The 17349-nt window shown below is 33.5% G+C and overlaps 1 protein-coding gene across 2 annotated transcripts; it reads left to right on the forward strand.

Moving 5' to 3' along the window:
- Positions 1 to 832: 832 nt before the first annotated feature.
- Positions 833 to 17235, forward strand: LOC121967664 (protein fluG-like). 2 transcript variants are annotated; one of them, XM_042518019.1, is made up of 18 exons: positions 833 to 1127; positions 1959 to 2210; positions 2825 to 2892; positions 3007 to 3122; positions 3214 to 3319; positions 3660 to 3816; positions 3897 to 3992; positions 6104 to 6152; positions 7813 to 8081; positions 9073 to 9245; positions 9536 to 9656; positions 9724 to 9776; positions 9849 to 9978; positions 10893 to 11038; positions 12430 to 12621; positions 15865 to 16097; positions 16276 to 16418; positions 16987 to 17235. In XM_042518019.1, exons 1-18 carry the CDS (start codon positions 960 to 962, stop codon positions 17047 to 17049), a joined length of 2535 nt encoding a protein of 844 aa, XP_042373953.1. In that variant the 5' UTR covers positions 833 to 959; the 3' UTR covers positions 17050 to 17235. The 2 variants fall into 2 exon arrangements, with proteins under 2 accessions (XP_042373953.1, XP_042373954.1); XM_042518020.1 differs by having other exon boundaries at positions 15895 to 16097.
- The last annotated feature ends 114 nt before the right edge of the window (positions 17236 to 17349 follow it).

Below are 17349 nucleotides of genomic sequence, written 5' to 3' on the forward strand. Positions count from 1 at the left end.
ATACTCAATAAATACTTAAATTAATTTTATTTTATTTATTTTTAAACCAAACACTATAATCTAATTGGGAAGCCTGAACCCAGAAGTAAAATCTAAAAAAAAAATAACTTTGATACTATAACCCAAAGTCTGAATCCTAAGATAAAATCTAAAAAAAAAATAGCTTTATACTATAACCCAAAGCCTGAACCCTAGAGGTAAAATCTAAAAAAAAATAGTTTTGATACTATAACCCAAAGCATGAACCCTAAATAACTTTGATACTATAATCCAAAGTCTAAACTCTAGAGGTAAAATCTAAAAAAAATAACTTTGATACTATAACCCAAAGTCTGAACTCTAAAAATAAAATTTTAAAAAATAATTTAATTATTTGTTTTAATTAAAAATTAAAAAAAAAAAACTAAAACATGATATCTTGCGTGCACAGTCACATACTGTGCGGATGTGGATGATATCAAAATCGTATATATATATATATATATATATATATATATATATATATATATATATATATATATAAAATGATTTACCTATCTATATGTTTTAACACGTGAGATCAATAATATGTTGAACACAACAGAAGAACGATATCATTTTTCTTCCCGATTTGATAAAATGTGATTATATTTTCAATTATTTTGGTCAAATATATTTTAGAGTGCAATGATATACTCAAGAAAAAGCTTCCATCATTTCATTTTTTTTTAGGCCCGTCATTTTATGTATTTATCTTTAAATTTTTTTTTTCTTCAACATATCATTTTTCAATATTTTACTTCACTCTTTTGGTCAAATATATACCACTCAATTTGTAGTAAATAGTCAAACATCTACAGCGGTGGTAGAAGACTTGGAGTCGGAGTGACGTTGGACATCTCGCAGCGCCGGGGAAGACGAAATAGGCGGGAGGGAGCCGGAGGGAGAGAGAGAGATCGAGAGAGAATCAGGTGACGGCGATGGAGGATAAATATAGGGAACTGAAAGCGGCCGTGGAGGCGGTGTCGGCGGTCGACGCTCACGCCCACAACCTGGTCGACGTCCATTCCTCGTTCCCTTTCCTGCGCTGTTTCTCCGAGGCCGAGGGCGACGCTTTACCCTTTGCTCCTCATACTCTCTCCTTCAAGGTGCCATTTTCTTTCTTGAATTCATCTTTTGTGCTTACACTCCACTCCATAAGCGTCGACTGTTCGATTCAATGATCATGCATACAATTGCAAATATATTTGTTTGGTTCATTGTGTAGCGTGACCTTGTAAAATTGCAAATATTATCCATACAATTATTGTGCTGATTTTTTTTCCCCATATACTCTATTTGTTAACGTTACTAAAGAAACTTCTCGATACAGACGGTACTTTCTCATTTGTGGACGAATGGACTTCGATGAGTGTATTCGAGTAATCTAGGTTCTATTGAACTCGAGTTGTATTAGTGATTGGAAGAAATAAATGAATCTAGCTGATGGACACAAAGCTCTTCTTTGATTATTCCTTTGAATTAAAGTAGCTAGTAGCTAATAGTTTAGTTTGTTTAGATGAAATTAAACAATTTTAACTTGCTCTAAATTAAGAATTGCTATCCGGTTAACATAGACAATGACATGAAATATTTAAATTCATATAAAAACATGCTAAAATTTCATTCTTTTTTTTTTCAGTTTACATTTCCTAATTGCAAAGAGAACAAAATTTGCAACAAAAAGTTTTTGAATCAAGCCAAACCAATGATGAAATTATATGATAGGAAAGTAGCCACATCAGTACTAGTTTTATTACACACTTATAATTGTCTTTTTCTACTCTCTCAATGTGAAATGCTGCCAAGATGGTATGTGATAATGTGAATTCATTGACTATATTTATACCAAATGTTTGAATTATCCAATTTTCTTTTCCCTGATGACTTGATTTTTTACCTACATCAGCAGTATGTGTTATCATTTCAATTTTATGCAGAGGAGTTTGAGGGATCTAGCTGCGCTGTATGGCTGTGAGGCTTCAATGAGTAGTTTGGAACATCACCGAGAATCTTTGGGGTTACTTTCCATCAGTGCGAAATGTTTTGGAGCTGCTAATCTATCTGCAATATTTCTTGATGATGGAATTCAGTTTGATAAAATGAATGACTGGGAGTGGCACAAGTCTTTTGTTCCCGCAGTTGGCAGAATTTTGAGAATTGAGCATTTAGCTGAAACAATTCTTAATGATGTGAGTTTTTTTGTTCTGTTTCTTTAATGAATCCTGCTGACCTTCTTGTAGCCATTTTTGTGAAAACCTATGTCGCCATATTAGAGAATGACATTTACAACGCTTAAGAGTTTAATCACTTAGAGTAAGAAATATTTGATGCACATGAAGTCTTTTTAGTCTGAATAGCTATATTTTTCAACAACTTGATAAGAAATGAGTATTCACAAATGTTTCCAGTTCGCTACTACATTTTGGTTTTTGTATGAAATTTATATAACCACTGAAATTGAGTTAAATTCCAAGAAATAATCCAGTTTGGCACCTACAGTTTCTCAGTAGGATAGTAAAATAGAATCCATCCTTTTCTTTTGACGAACTTGTATGTGATTCAACTGCTGAAATAAGAGAAGACTTCAGATCATTTACTGTATTTTAGGTTTTGCAATCCACAAGTTACAATCATATTAATAGAATGCAAAGTTGCAAATGGCACACACAAGAAATATTTCTTAACCATCAAGATTGTATATTGTGTTTTTTTTACATCATTGGCTCACTATGTTATTTTTGTATTTTCCTTTTCTGGGCATGATTTTAATTAGATTTGGAATTTCACAATTTTATTTTTGCAGGATGCTCACAGGACATCAGAGTGGACAATTGAATTGTTCATTGAAGAATTTCTAGCAAGGATGAAATTATATCTTTTTCTGAACTTCATATCTTGGTCTTTCATTGCCCATGTGTTTGTCTGCTTCATATTTGTTACTCTATGCTCCATTTGTTTTTTTGTTTTCCTGAGCTTGCCTTGTACAGTTGCTGAAAGAATTGTAGCCTTGAAAAGCATTGCTGCTTACAGAAGTGGTCTAGAAATAGATACAGAGGTTAGCAAATCGGATGCCGAGAAGGGTCTTTTGGAAGACTTAAATGGTTGGTATGCTGTCTGTTATTTGGATTCATGTGTGTAGGATGGCACCATGAACTTTCGGTCAATGATTCTACTATTTTCTATTGCTTTCAGCTGGCAGACCTGTCCGTATCAAGAATAAGAGCTTCATAGATTTTTTATTTACATGTAGCTTGGAAGTTGCTCTGTCGTATGACTTACCTATGCAAATTCACACAGGGTAAAAAGCAAAATCTTTTTATAGTATAATTTCTCATTACTCTTAAATGTCCTTTTCAAATTCACTTATAATTCTGACCCCTAATGCTCAATGAGATTAGCACATCTTAAAAACAATTCACCAATTTATTGTCTATTTCTATTGTATATTGTGCATGGTCTCTCTCATGTATGTTTTAAGTACATCGTGCACCCATCAATTATGAGTCAATTGTCTACTCGTGTATTTGAGAGGTTTTATTTGTATGTTGTACTAAATATCTCTTTAATGATTACCAAGTAAATTCCTACACTTTGATGAACAGATTTACAAAAAAAAAAACTCTATTTTCAAATTTCAGCTTTGGAGACAAGGATTTGGATTTACAACTAAGCAACCCCCTGCACTTGCGGAAGGTTCTTGAGGACAAGAGATTTTCAAAATCGAAAATTGTTCTTTTGCATGCATCGTATCCATTTGCCAAAGAAGCTTCATATCTTGCTTCAGTTTATTCCCAGGTCTGGCTATGAATCTATGTAAAGGAGATCTTAATGTTGGGTTATTCCTATTTACTGTTACTAATTCTGTCGCAATATAGATCTATCTTGACTTTGGATTGGCGGTGCCAAAACTTAGTGTGCAAGGGATGATTGCCTCCATGAAAGAACTTTTAGAACTAGCACCTATAAAGAAGGCAAGTCTTCTTGTTAGTAGTTATGATTTCACGCTTTTTAAAAATGGTTAAAATAATTGCTTCTATGTAAGTTTTTTTCCTAGCTGCCTGACATCATGTACTCCATTGGGCACTGTATATGACAGAATAGAATCACTTGACCAAGGTTTAAAATCATTGAGTTTAATCTTGTAGTTTCAACTAGTAGTGTATTGATATTAAATTAACTTGGTATCTTTATGACTAATAGTTAATGGGAGTTTCTCATTTGGTTCACTTTTGATGGATTGTTAGCTTTGGATTACATAGTAAAATAGTATCCATCCTATATTTTACCATGTTTGTCTATTCTATTTAGAATGGAGACTAAGTTAGTATGAACCAAAACAAGTGAAAGTGAAAAAATCTTATCGATTGAAAGCTGAAAATTAAGTGGAGATTATGTCTTTTGTACACTCAATCCTAATGAAACCTAGGAAACAAAAATCTAAATCGGGAAATCCACTGTTTGACTATGTTAATAAAAGATAACTAACCAAAATAGACTAATTACCTATTATCTCAAATTATTGCCAAATAACTCAAATTGGAATTCAAAATTTGAATATTCTATTTTTTTCACATCATTCTTCCCCGCCAAAAACCTGAATCCATTGAGTAGGGCAATGAGACTTTCTAAATCTGGATTTGTAGCACCGTTTATAAGTGCAAAATGGGAGTGCTTCTATGGATGGATGAGGTGATTGTTGCTTCATTTTTGTTGGTAGCTCAGGAGGAAGGTGTTAGAGATCATCCACAGTAATCCAAGTGTTACTGATATCATGAAATCCTCATTACCTCAATGAACTAGATACCTCTTGATGCTTTTGTGAGGGTTTATCACTTGCCAAGTTCCCACAACACACTTGATCTCAAGAGTTGAGTTATCGATGGGAGCACAAGAAGACATTGGGGGAGTGTGACTGTTAGGCAAACCAATAACTGAGTAGGAAGACTTGAATGTTCCTTGGTATGGAAGTAAGTTTTCATCATTGAAATTGAACCAATGTTCAAATCGTAGGTAAGTTAATAGCATATGTATGATAACTAATTTTTATCACGATTTGAAAATGTCCAAAAGGACAGCCTGGTGCACGAACCTCCCACCAATGCGGTGTCATGAGGAAAGGTCTATTGTATGCAACCTTACCCTACTACTTTAAAATGGTCCAAAGGGATGATCAAAGGTTTTTGAAGAAGTTTTTGGAAAGCTTTTGAAATGGATGCAATCAAACACATCGTCCCTACCTTGTACACTTGAAATTTACAATATGTATACTTTGTGTAATCTTCCTTCTGGCATCAAACATTACTTAGTGTAATCTAGGCCTCTTCCAAATGAATCTAAAGGAGTAGTTGAATAGTCAAGTACTAGAGCTGCAAATTGACATATAAAGTACAACTAGTTGTATGGTATCCATATAAAGGTTTTCTAATCATATAAAACTTTAATTTTATAAAATTAGTACTACTACTACAGAAGATCGACATATCTCTTTTTAATCATTTATTCTCCATTATACTAATTTTATCTTCGTCAATATCCTTCTTGAATGATAGATCAATGATATCTAAAGCACTTACTTGCAGATGTCCATCCAATTTAACTATTCCCTTTCTTTTTTACTTATTTACATATTGAATATTAGTGTTACTTAGGTTAAAACCTTTAATTTTTAGAGTTTCTTGCCACAACTTAAACTCCTTTTATTTTATCTAGATCATCACACAAATGATGATAGGTGAGTTCATCCAGTATTGTTAAAAAGGAAATTTTAAAGCTGATGCTATCTTGACATAATAAAAAAAGGCAACCTGGTGCACGAAGCTCCTATGGGGTCCCGGGGAAGGGTCTTGACATAATCCTAAATTCCTAATACTAAACTGTTGCACTCCTGATAACTCTATCACTGCTAAATACGTTGCACATTCTATCCAACATAGCTTATGTAATGGCAATTTCATTGTTGTGTATGTACGTACTTTTTAGTGGGACTGAGGTTAGTTGTTGAATTTCCTTCTTTTGATTTCTTGTTATTGATTGATAATTGTTGAGTACTATGTCCTATGAATGACATGAAATATACCTGTAGGTGATGTTCAGTTCTGATGGGTATGCCTTCCCAGAGACTTTCTTTTTAGGTATACTCTAAATTTTATAATATAAATCAATGCCAATCACAATTCATCTACTCCTAGTTTTAATATTGCAATTTCCATTCAGTTTCTATGGTTACTTTGTCAATAAAATCAAGAAATGTTAGAATATATAGCGAGTTTAGTTCCGCTAAGAAATGTTAGAATGAATCGCCCTTCATTTTTACACCATCAGATACTTTAATTTTTTTCTGTATATTTTGTAGCATTGAACCAAAAAAAATATCTTTGTGCTTTATTTCTAGTAGGATAGTTATTATTTCTTTTTGTGTTGAAATTTGTTCCATTTCCAAAGCTCATGTTAAGTATGTTGTAACGCTCCATATTTTTATAGAGCTAAACTAAGCTTGAATCATGGACCAAACTTCAAGACAGCACATCAAGGACAATGAAATCTACAAGAACAATCCTATGATTGGTGATTAACCAAGGGAAAAAATGAGAGTAAAACATAGGGACTAATATCACGACACGTGTCACCATGTTAAGATTTGGTTCTATGACAACGGCTTAGTTTCTGCATTATTTCTACATGATATTGAATAAAATTCTGTTCAAAAGCAAACAATACAAAAGTGCATTTAGAAAATCAAAGTGAAATATGGTTAAATGGGTAAAACTCATCTAAGTTTATCTTGACATCCTTTACCATATTTAATTGTGTGGTGAATTAGTGTCACATTGTAGGATAAAATTATATTCAATTCACAATTGAATTATTATATTCTTATTTTTTCAAGTTAATAAAATAAGAGAGTTTTAGCATGCTGCAGTGTATGCTAAATTTTGTTGAATGTAAGTACAACACAATGCCATACTTGTACCATATATGCTGGGGATAAAACTCCAGCATAGATGATACTTGAAGCCTTGCCTTCTCTTTTTTATATTTATTTAATTTTTTTCTTCTTTATCTTTTTCCTCATTCAACTTGCAACACAAGCATTGTGTGTTGGCATTCTGACAAGGTTTTGAAAATGCCTCATTTTAGTCTACCATCGGAACTCTTGCTTGAAATGAGATTTTAAAGGTTGGGCTTGTCTAATTTTTTTTTCTTTGTCAACTTTTGCTCACATGTCATATAGAGATGTGGACGCTCTTCATGAACATAGGTCTAGGGTAATCCATGTTAATGCTCTTGATTTTTTTTTTTTTTTTGTGTGCTTGAGTTTCCTTGGTTGCTTATGTACATTACTTTCAGATTTTAGGTACATGATTGTCGATTTATTGGCGACTTGAGATGGAAGACTAGATTATCTTCTTTATTGGGCTTGATCCTATAGAAGAATTTAGTTTTTAATAAGCAGTGCCAATGCAATCTTAACTACTGCACTATTATCAAATGCCTCTTCTTCATGCATTAGAATTCTTAATAAAATCTATAATCAGGGGCTGCATACCCTTGATGGAGTACGATTGAACAGTGGAAGGCTAAGAGTTGAACTTATGCACTGAATTTTTTTAGGGCAATCATATTTTCATGTGATTATAACTAATTAACTTGTTGAGTGGGCACCATATGATGATATGATCTAGACAGGCATGTTTCTGGTTATCCTTATTGCTTCTCATTGCGTTAGTCAAACATTGATATCATACATGTTCTGTTTTTGATTTGAAGCTCTTGTCTATTTTTTAACTTTAGGTTCAAAGCGGGCGCGTGAAGTAGTTTTTAATGTTCTGGCAAGAGCATGTGGTGATGGCGATCTTACTGTTTCTGAGTCATTAGAAGCGATAGAGGATATCTTTAGAAGGAATGCTTTGCAGCTATACAAATTTAATGGTCTCGTGGGCTCTATTGAAAGCCAAGGTGTTGTTTCTCTAAATGTGACTTCTAAGATTCCACCATATGAAGATGGTGTTGCATTTGTTCGTATTATTTGGGTAGATGCATCAGCTCAACACAGATGCCGTGTAAGTATTTTTCAATTATAAATAATTAATTGTCAATAAAGTGTTAACTGTCACTTGGTTGATTGTGTAGTGAAATGAAAAGCCAAGAATTTTGGAACTAAAGGATACTTACACCTAAAGATTTTTTTCTCAAACTTCATGTTAAATCCTTAAGAGAAACTTTTTTTTTGCATATTGTATAACGATGATGAACAATTTTCCATAAACTAGTTTAATTTGTAAGATACAAATTAAAACTTTCCCACATTTTCATGTCATTTTACAGTCCTTCAGGTTATTTATGTTGCCTTATACTTGTTATATATTTAGATTTGACCTTACTTTTTTCTTAAAGACAGTCCTTATAGAGAAAGATGATAATGCTTGATGTTAGATACTTTTGCTAATAGATGTTGTTACAAACTGATGTAGGGTAATGAATATTCTTGTACCCATCATCTGTGGGGTTTTTTTTGTATGTTTCCCTCATATGTTCTAGTTTTATAATGATGATTATCATTACCTTGTATGTTCTAGTTTTTAAATGTTGATGCCATAGTCCTCTGGTTATGTTTCAGGAAGAAATTAAGAAAAGATTGTCATCTTTCTATCTTTACACTTTTAACTTATAGTGTTCAAAATAAATATTAGATGGACAATCCCCATTGGCCCTACAAAAGGAAAGAGGATGAAAAAGAAATAGTTGATTTTAAGGAGAAAATATTCCCCATTAGTATTGATAAAATATCCTAGCAAATAGGAAAGTTGGTCACAATATCTAGGAGGTTGTTCATTGAAAAATCTTATCTAAATTATTTCACATTTATTTTGTAGCTGACGACATGTTTCTTGCTGCACATTTGTAACCTACAATATTCGTACATTAAAAAAAGAGCCTTTATTCTTGAATAACTTGGGATGCAAATAGTTTGTTTAAATCCCTTTTTCTCTGCAAACAGATATAGCACGTGAATTTTGTTTCTGTGATATGCTAAAAAAATTGTATATTCAGGTTATACCAGTCAGTAGATTTTATGAAGTCGTCAAGAATACAGGAGTTGGTTTGACTATGGCATCAATGGGAATGAGCTCATTTTGTGATGGTCCAGCTGATGGGACTAACTTAACAGCTGTTGGTGAGATAAGACTTATACCTGATCTGTCAACAAAGCATAGGATTCCTTGGTAAAGACCTGTCATTTTCTTAAAATTATGGCAACATTGAACTTTAAGCAGGTATAAATTTTGGTTTCCGTCTCTTTTATAAACTAGCTATAAAGTAAGTCGTTGATGCGAATAGTACAGAATCACTTGGTACACTGACGTAACACTGCAATTTGCATGGCGGCCCTAGGCCATGCTTGCCACTGGCACAATCCATTGCCAGCTCTTCTATCATTTAACTAGCTCCTTGTCCTTTGAATGACAATTTATCAGCTATCATATACTCTTAAATTTGATAAATATTTACTTAGGGCAAACCAAGAAGAAATGGTACTCGGTGACATGAACATAAATGCTACTGAAGCTTGGGAATATTGCCCAAGAAATGCATTGCGAAGATTGACAAAAATATTGATGGATGAGTTTAACTTGGTAAGCTGTAAACTTAAAAGTCCACAGAGCATCTAATTTTTAGACTGATGTATCTTTTTTCCTGTAGACAATGAATGCGGGATTTGAAAATGAATTTTATCTTCTAAAAAATGTAACGAGGTATGCTTGTTGAACTCTTTGAAAAGCTATGGATGCTTATACTTGCTGAAATTTAAAATAAAGAATTAACAGTGATGGCAAAGAAAGGTGGGTTCCTTTTGACAAGACAAGGTACTGTTCCACTTCAGCATTTGATGCTGCATCTCCAATTTTCCAAGAAGTCAATTCTGCTCTTAAAGCCCTGGGAATTGCAGTTGAACAGGTATTATTGAGCTCATGAAGATCTTCCCCCTCTCTTTTTTTTAATCAAGAAAAGATATTCTTGTTGATGTGTGTTGTGTACATATTCACCTGTGAATTCATTTAACAATTAGAGTTTTGCTAAGATAAGAAGTTCAAGTGTCTTAACCTATACCAACAGTCTATGTATCAACATCTTGTTGAATTGATTAATAGTGTGTATCTTACACCAGATTTAAGTTTATTGCTTATGGATTTTATAACTAAAAATTTTGTCTAAGCAAAAATAATTGTATGGTAGTGTTTGCATTGTACTCAAGACATTCAGGCCTCTTTGTTAATGTATTTGTTGTTTAGTGTCAACTATAACTTGCCACTGTGGCGAATATCATTCAATTTATAATCTTCTTAGGTTCAATACGACCATGCCATTTCAATAATGTATTGTATTCATATAAAAAGATGTTTGTTGCTCAAAACTCTTGGATGGATAATATTTGTATATGAGCCTAGCAAGTTCATTGCCCATCTAACTGGTAGATTTGACACTCAAGTTAACATGGGCTAATGATGTTACATTTTATGTTTACATAGATTAGTTCAATGGATGGTTAAGATCCAATTAATATGTTCGGATAGTTTGGACATGTCCAGTTGTCTCCTCTGTTAGTTCGAATCACAGTGTTTGTAGTCTTTAAACGATTGTTGAGTTATAGCTCCTGCTTGAGTCCAACAGATATTGATGTCCAATTCATGGATTCACTTGAAACTTGGTAAAAGTAATTAAGTTCCACCTAATCTGTTGGTCAGGGATGTATCTTATTTGAAATAAAATCATTATTTTTGGTTTTTTTGTGTGTTTTAATTTCTTGATTTAGTTTATAATTCTTGTTTCTTTATTGAGCAAAAGTATTCTTAGCCTTTCTGTTGTGATAGCTTCATGCAGAAGCTGGACAAGGCCAATTTGAGATATCACTGGGGCATAAAGATGCCAATCTTGCGGCTGATAACTTAATTTATGCACGTGAAGTTATTAGATCTATTGCAGCAAAACATGGATTGCTGGCAACCTTTCTTCCAAAGTAAGTTAACAAACAAACAGATGAAATACAATTAGTCTTGAAGAAATTGTTTTCAAAGAGAGATTGATATGTTTTTAAAGAGTAGGTTAATGAGTTGCAGCATTTTGTGTTAGTCATCAAATATGACAGAAAGTAAGGTCGAGCAAGCTTTTTATCACCTCAGAAAAGTTAATCTGCTGTATCCAATTGTATTTCTCAAAAATAAAAAATATATATTTACCTTATATAGACTTTACTATATATTTTGTTTAAAATTGTTTAAGAATATTTATCTTTCTCTATTGTTACATGATCCTTGCCAAGGATGAAAGATACAGACAATTCAGTGCTCAATCCATCTAGCTTTGCTCATTTTTTTCCCCTCTAGAAAATCCAAAAATAGAAACTTTGAGCTTCATCTCTAACTTGAAGTTACTGTTACCAGAATTCATTTCTTTTGAAGATTTTTAAATATATGCTCAACTTAGGACAAGCTCTAAACATGTAACAAATTTATCCCAGGCGTGCCACTTTCATATCACTGTTTATCCAATGGGCCATCTGCGTGGATGCCACTTGGCTATCTTAAACCACAAAGCCTAAAAGTGTGATTCCCACTTTTACCAAGCAACTCATGAGAAACAATAGGTTGTTCTTAAATAGTTAAACATGGCATCATTGTAGCCATGTGGCAGTCACTATGGATGGATGAGTTTGAAAGTCAATGAGGTGGACGACTTGCCCAACTAGTGAGTCAGTATATTGTAACAAAATTAAAAATTTTCTTGCATAGGTTAGTTATATTTATATGTAATTTCTCCAATTTTAAAAAGTTGAAATTGGACTATACAAATTTTGAGTACATTTTTTAAAACCCCTTAAGTTTAGAAATATTAAAATGAATGTATGAGTGTGAAAGTTAATGGCTGGACCTTCCCAGGTAGCAAGTTAATGAGTTGTTACAAAATTAAAGTTTTCTTGTATAGTTTAGTTGGAATTGTATGTTTTCCAATTATAGAAGTTGGAAATGTGACAATGTCAGTTTTGGGTATATTTTGTTATAAGCACTTAAGTTTAGTATGTATGTTATCAATTGACTCATTATTAACTACAATCCTAGCAGAAACCTACTATGATTTCATTGTATTAAGCAGATTATGGTATTTCTTGCTTTCTTGAGGGAGATGACTCTTTTGCTTATTATGTTGGATGAAGATGATTGCAGTTTGTGGATTTTGCTGAATGCTTTAGTGTATAGAATTAGCATATATGCTTTAGAATTTTGCAAATTCAGACTTCTTTTTTAATTTGTTGTAAAAATTATATTTGAATGTCTTCATTAAAAGGTAATACTTATGGCATATGACTATATGAGAAATATTTGCTGAACCTTGTATTATTTCCTTGTATAGGTACCGCTTAGATGACTTTGGCTCTGGCTCTCATGTACACTTAAGTTTGTGGGAGAGTGGGAGAAATGTGTTTATGGGATCTAATTTATCAAAAACTCGTCATGGAATGTCAGAACTTGGAGAACAGTTCTTGGCAGGAGTTTATTATCATCTTCCTTCAATTTTTGCATTTACTGCTCCACTTCCTAACAGGTATATCAGCAACATGAGATTGTGATGCAGGTTTTAAGCACTTTGGGTTTCAAGCAAATTCCTTTTCTGTTTAACATGCTGCTTCTTCTGTAGAAGTTTTTCTTGTACTGTCATCATATGCATGTGCTCTCAAGTGAGGAATTGTGTGGTTATTGTCCAACTAACAACACAACAAAGTGTGAATTGTTTGTAGCTTTACATCTTGGTTTCTCTCATAAAATACTTCAATAGGCAGGTAATTAATTTCTGACTGCTAACTCATCTACTAGCTGGGCTAAGTCCAAGAAAAATTATACTAGATAAGTAGATATTGGCATATTGCTTAACTTTTGGTTCAACAGAAGATTCTTGGACCTTATCCAATAGGTTATATTTCAAATGGGTATTCTATACAAACTAGGATTCAGAGCCTCTCTTAAGTATGTTTTTGGTATTGTTCATGTTCCAGCTTCCTAGCACCATTTCTGTCCCAAGATCTATATCATTATTAGTGTAAACTAAATTTAGAGGTGTAGCAAGTAAAAGACATGGCTGGCTTTAGGCATAGGCCAGTAAGGCCTATAAAAATTGGGGCCCATTATTTTAATGTATTAAATATATTTTTATATATTTTTTAAAGAGAATGGAAAAAATAGGGCCACGTGATAAAAGATTGCATAATCTCATTCTCTAAAAATTAGGGTCATTATTTTTAATTTATTAAATATATTTTTATGTATATTTTTTTAAGAGAATGGAAAAGAATATAGGGCCACGTGATTAAATATTTACCTGATCTCAATATATAAAGCTTCATATTTCGCAAAGATCTCATTAGGGTTCAATGGATAGAGGGGACACTTTTTTTAAGAAATTAAATTTATTTTAAATTATTGATGCTATTTTATAAAATCTAATCTATTGCTCTTCAATATCTCTCAATAAGAATATAAATTAGAAATTTTTATCTTATCCATACAATAAAAAATAAAAATGCTAGCTTTTTTTTTAAGTTCCCCTCTTCCCCTTTTCCAACTCCCCCTCTCTTAGTTTCTTTTGCTTATTGAGAATGGAGAAGAGATCGCACCTAACACTAACACGCTGACCCAGTCGGTGCTACGATGCTCCTTGCTTGATTAAATTCAAATATTGATGCATTCATCCATATTGTGTTTGATTAAAATGGAAGATTTTATTATTTTTTAGAAATAACGAGTTAGATACCTCTACTATTTCGCTTCGATAAACATTAAGTTTAACTTTTATTTAGATATATTTACAGTAATAAATTATTCAATTTTCCCTTTATCTCCATTCTATCATTTACAATTGTTTTGGTTTAGGTAATGAAAAATATGGTTTTTTTTCCTTTTGCTCTATGCCTAAAAAGGCTTCTATTTAGTTTTTGATAAATGATAATAGCTAGTTTATGTAGGACCATTGGCGGCCGGCTAGAGGGAGGTGAATAGCCCTGATAAATAAAAAGAACCTTTCTCGAATTTACGGCTTAATTAATCTAACACTTGCATAAATAAAATAAATGGCTGAAAGAAAAGAGGCACGAAAGGGTTACTTGGTTACAACCAGGGAGGTTGTTAATCCAAGGAAGTTGGAGCTCAAAACAATCTCCTTCAGACGGAGAAGCCTCTTACAGCAGTTGAAGTACTCAATTACAGAACAAAACAAAACTAGAATGAATCACAAGTGTTGTTCTGAACCTCTTGGACCAGGGATGTATTTATAGCCCTGGTCAGGGCACCTGGAAGGGTTTTAGGCACCTGGAATGGGATAGAATTTTATCCTCGACGCAACGGTTAAATGACACGTCGAGTTGGATAAAGTTTGGATTCCGGGTGCCCCGGACTGGTTCCGAGCGCCCAGACCAGGTTCGGGTCTTCCGCTCCGGTTCCGCTCACCTTAGTCCGGGTCTTCCGCTCCGGTTTCGCTCGCTTGGGTGATTTCGGCCATCCGAAGTAGGGCTCATCCGAACCCAACTTCCGACCTTCTCGAGCAACCTTCCGCTCCAGCTTCTCGTCCCTAGGAAACACTGCTCGTCTCCTTCTCGTCCGCCCGCGTACTCTTCCGCAGCACCTTGTCCCTCAGACGCACCGAGCCCATCGGCTCTCTCCCGTGTCGTCCTTCTCGCTAGCTGCGTCTTTTGCTCGACTTCTTGTGCTCCTAAGTTTCTGCACACTTAGACACAAGGTTAAACCCAACAGGACCTAACCTAACTTGTTTGATCACATCAAAACTACCTTGGGGTTCCAACAGTTTGGTCTTATTGCAATCTTTATTTTCTAAGGATTGTCTTCAGTTTTGTCATTTTGTACATTATTTTTTATTTATTTGTTTTTTGTGCTTCGTCACTGATGATGAGTTGAGCATGAGAGCATGATTTTTTTCTATTGTTATCTTATTTCATTATTCTTATTTTCTCAATTTTGTTCCTTTCTTGTAAGGGTTGTTCTCTCCATCTTTCATTTAAATAATTAGGCATACTTCTATCCTCATTCATTTTTAAACAATTTTGAATACACTTATTTTTAGCTAAGTGAATTGTAAACTTATTATCTACTTGAGATGTATTATTATATCTAATAATAAAACTTTGTTTAATACCGTAAAACTTATATTTCTCTGAACTAGGTTATCAAAACTTGAATATGAAATTTTAATTAATAATTTTACATCTAAAAAGTGAGAAAATTAAATTGTATAAAAAAAATATTTTTAAAAATTAATATTTAATTTGTTAAAAAAAAATTAAAACCGTCATTTTCAATCAAGTCTGAATGAAAAAAGATAAGGAATTTTTTTTAAATAATGTCAAAACCTTAAATGTTTTTTTCGCCTAGGGCCTCAAATAGGCTTGAGCTGGCTCTGGTAAAAGATATTGATGGCAATCTTTTAAATGTTTCTATAGCACTTAAGAAGTGCCAACTTCTCTGAGTTAAACAATTATAGTAACTTATCTGGCAATTGTCAAAGCACATTCTAATGTTAGGTGCAAATATGAAAAATGAAGGTAGATCATAGAGAAAAGGAGGATGCCTCATTTTGTGCTGCTGCTCCATAAGGCAGAGTTAGTGACTGCAGTTAAGTGCTTGGTTTTCTCTCATATAAAAATAATATTAGGAGGTGGAGTTCATCTAAATGCATAAAGCTATTAATAAATCTCTTGCTTGTGTCCAATATTTCTCATCAGAAATGTCTTTCAGTTGCTTTCATCATGATATTTTTAATTCTTATCTCTTATTAATGTAGTTATGATCGTATTCAACCAAATACTTGTAGTGGAGCTTACTACTGTTGGGGAAAAGAGAATAGGGAAGCTCCAATAAGGACTGCATGCCCACCTGGAGTATCTGCTGACCTTGTAAGCAACTTCGAAATTAAGTCATTTGATGGGTGTGCAAACCCGTACTTGGCCCTAGCTTCTATAGTTGCTGCAGGAATTGATGGCCTTCGGAGAAATCTTAAATTGCCTGAACCTGTTGGTATGATCAAATTTGTCTTCTGATTCTGTTTGATGCTTATTCAAGTTCTATGTTAGACCCTTTTAATATCTATTTCTTGTATCTGTTAGAGGAAAACATTGTATTCATATTGCAGTTCCCTGTTCCAAAATAGGAGGGTTATTCACTGTTTAAGCCTCTGTGGATGTTTGTGGTACAGAAACAAATCCTTCCGATCATGATTCAGAACTTGGAAGGATGCCAAAAGAATTATCCGAAGCTGTAGAAGCACTGTCTCAAGACAAGGTTTTGATTGAATTTCTCGGTGAAAAACTGGTGACTGCTGTTATTGCTATCCGTCAGGTAATTAACTTTCAAGGGTGCATTTCAACTATAAAGCTTGTGGGATGATTCATATAAGAATCTATTATTGTCAAAATCATCTCTTGAGATGTTAGATAATGATCTAGCTTGTGGAGTCCTAAATATATGAATTAAGTCAATGAAAATTTAAGGTTTTGGGATAATGGTAACGTAATGGTAACCCAATCAAGATCTAAGATCGTATTAAAGCCAATATCTTAGACTTCCAAACTTCAGCTGTTTAAAATGGTAGGAGAAACCAAGTATTGTCAGACCTTGGGCCCTGTAACTTGGTTAACCACATCTTTTTTGTGATATTTGCCGTATTATGGAAAACATGTTCTTAATGGATACCTAACTTAATTGTCATTGTTGTTTCAGTAACAGTAGCAAGCTAATATGTTGCAATTTTTAGATAATTCTTACTCTAACAAGTGGCTTTACCATATCACATTGTGCATCTGTTCTATACCAGTGTTTTATGTGTAATAAGAGTGCACCCTTTTCTGGTGCCCGTATACCGTTTCATTACTTGAGGACTCATGCTGGAATTTGAATGGTGTCACAGTCGGATGTTAAACATTTTGCTCCAAAGAGTGATGCCTTCAAGGAGCTTATATACCTGTACTAGTCTGCTTAATCTTCGAGAGGCAGTGGTGTACAATAACTGTCGTTGAGCTTTGAGACTGCTGCATGCGACCTCTGTCAATGAAGCAATTATCTCAGACTTTCCTTTCGGAACACCTTCATGTTGTTATGTACGTTGGAATCGTGTTATTTGACAGCATGCACTAATAAATATCGACATTTAACTGCAGTCTTTATGTTATTTCCGCGGTTAACTTGATAGAGTTGATATTTGTTTTTTATAACACTGGAAGATAAATATCAAGTAAATACGCAATCTTTCCGTCAACGTCGGAATCGTCTG

Source organism: Zingiber officinale, chromosome 3B, assembly GCF_018446385.1.
Source record: "Zingiber officinale cultivar Zhangliang chromosome 3B, Zo_v1.1, whole genome shotgun sequence".
Classification (NCBI taxonomy): domain Eukaryota; kingdom Viridiplantae; phylum Streptophyta; class Magnoliopsida; order Zingiberales; family Zingiberaceae; genus Zingiber; species Zingiber officinale.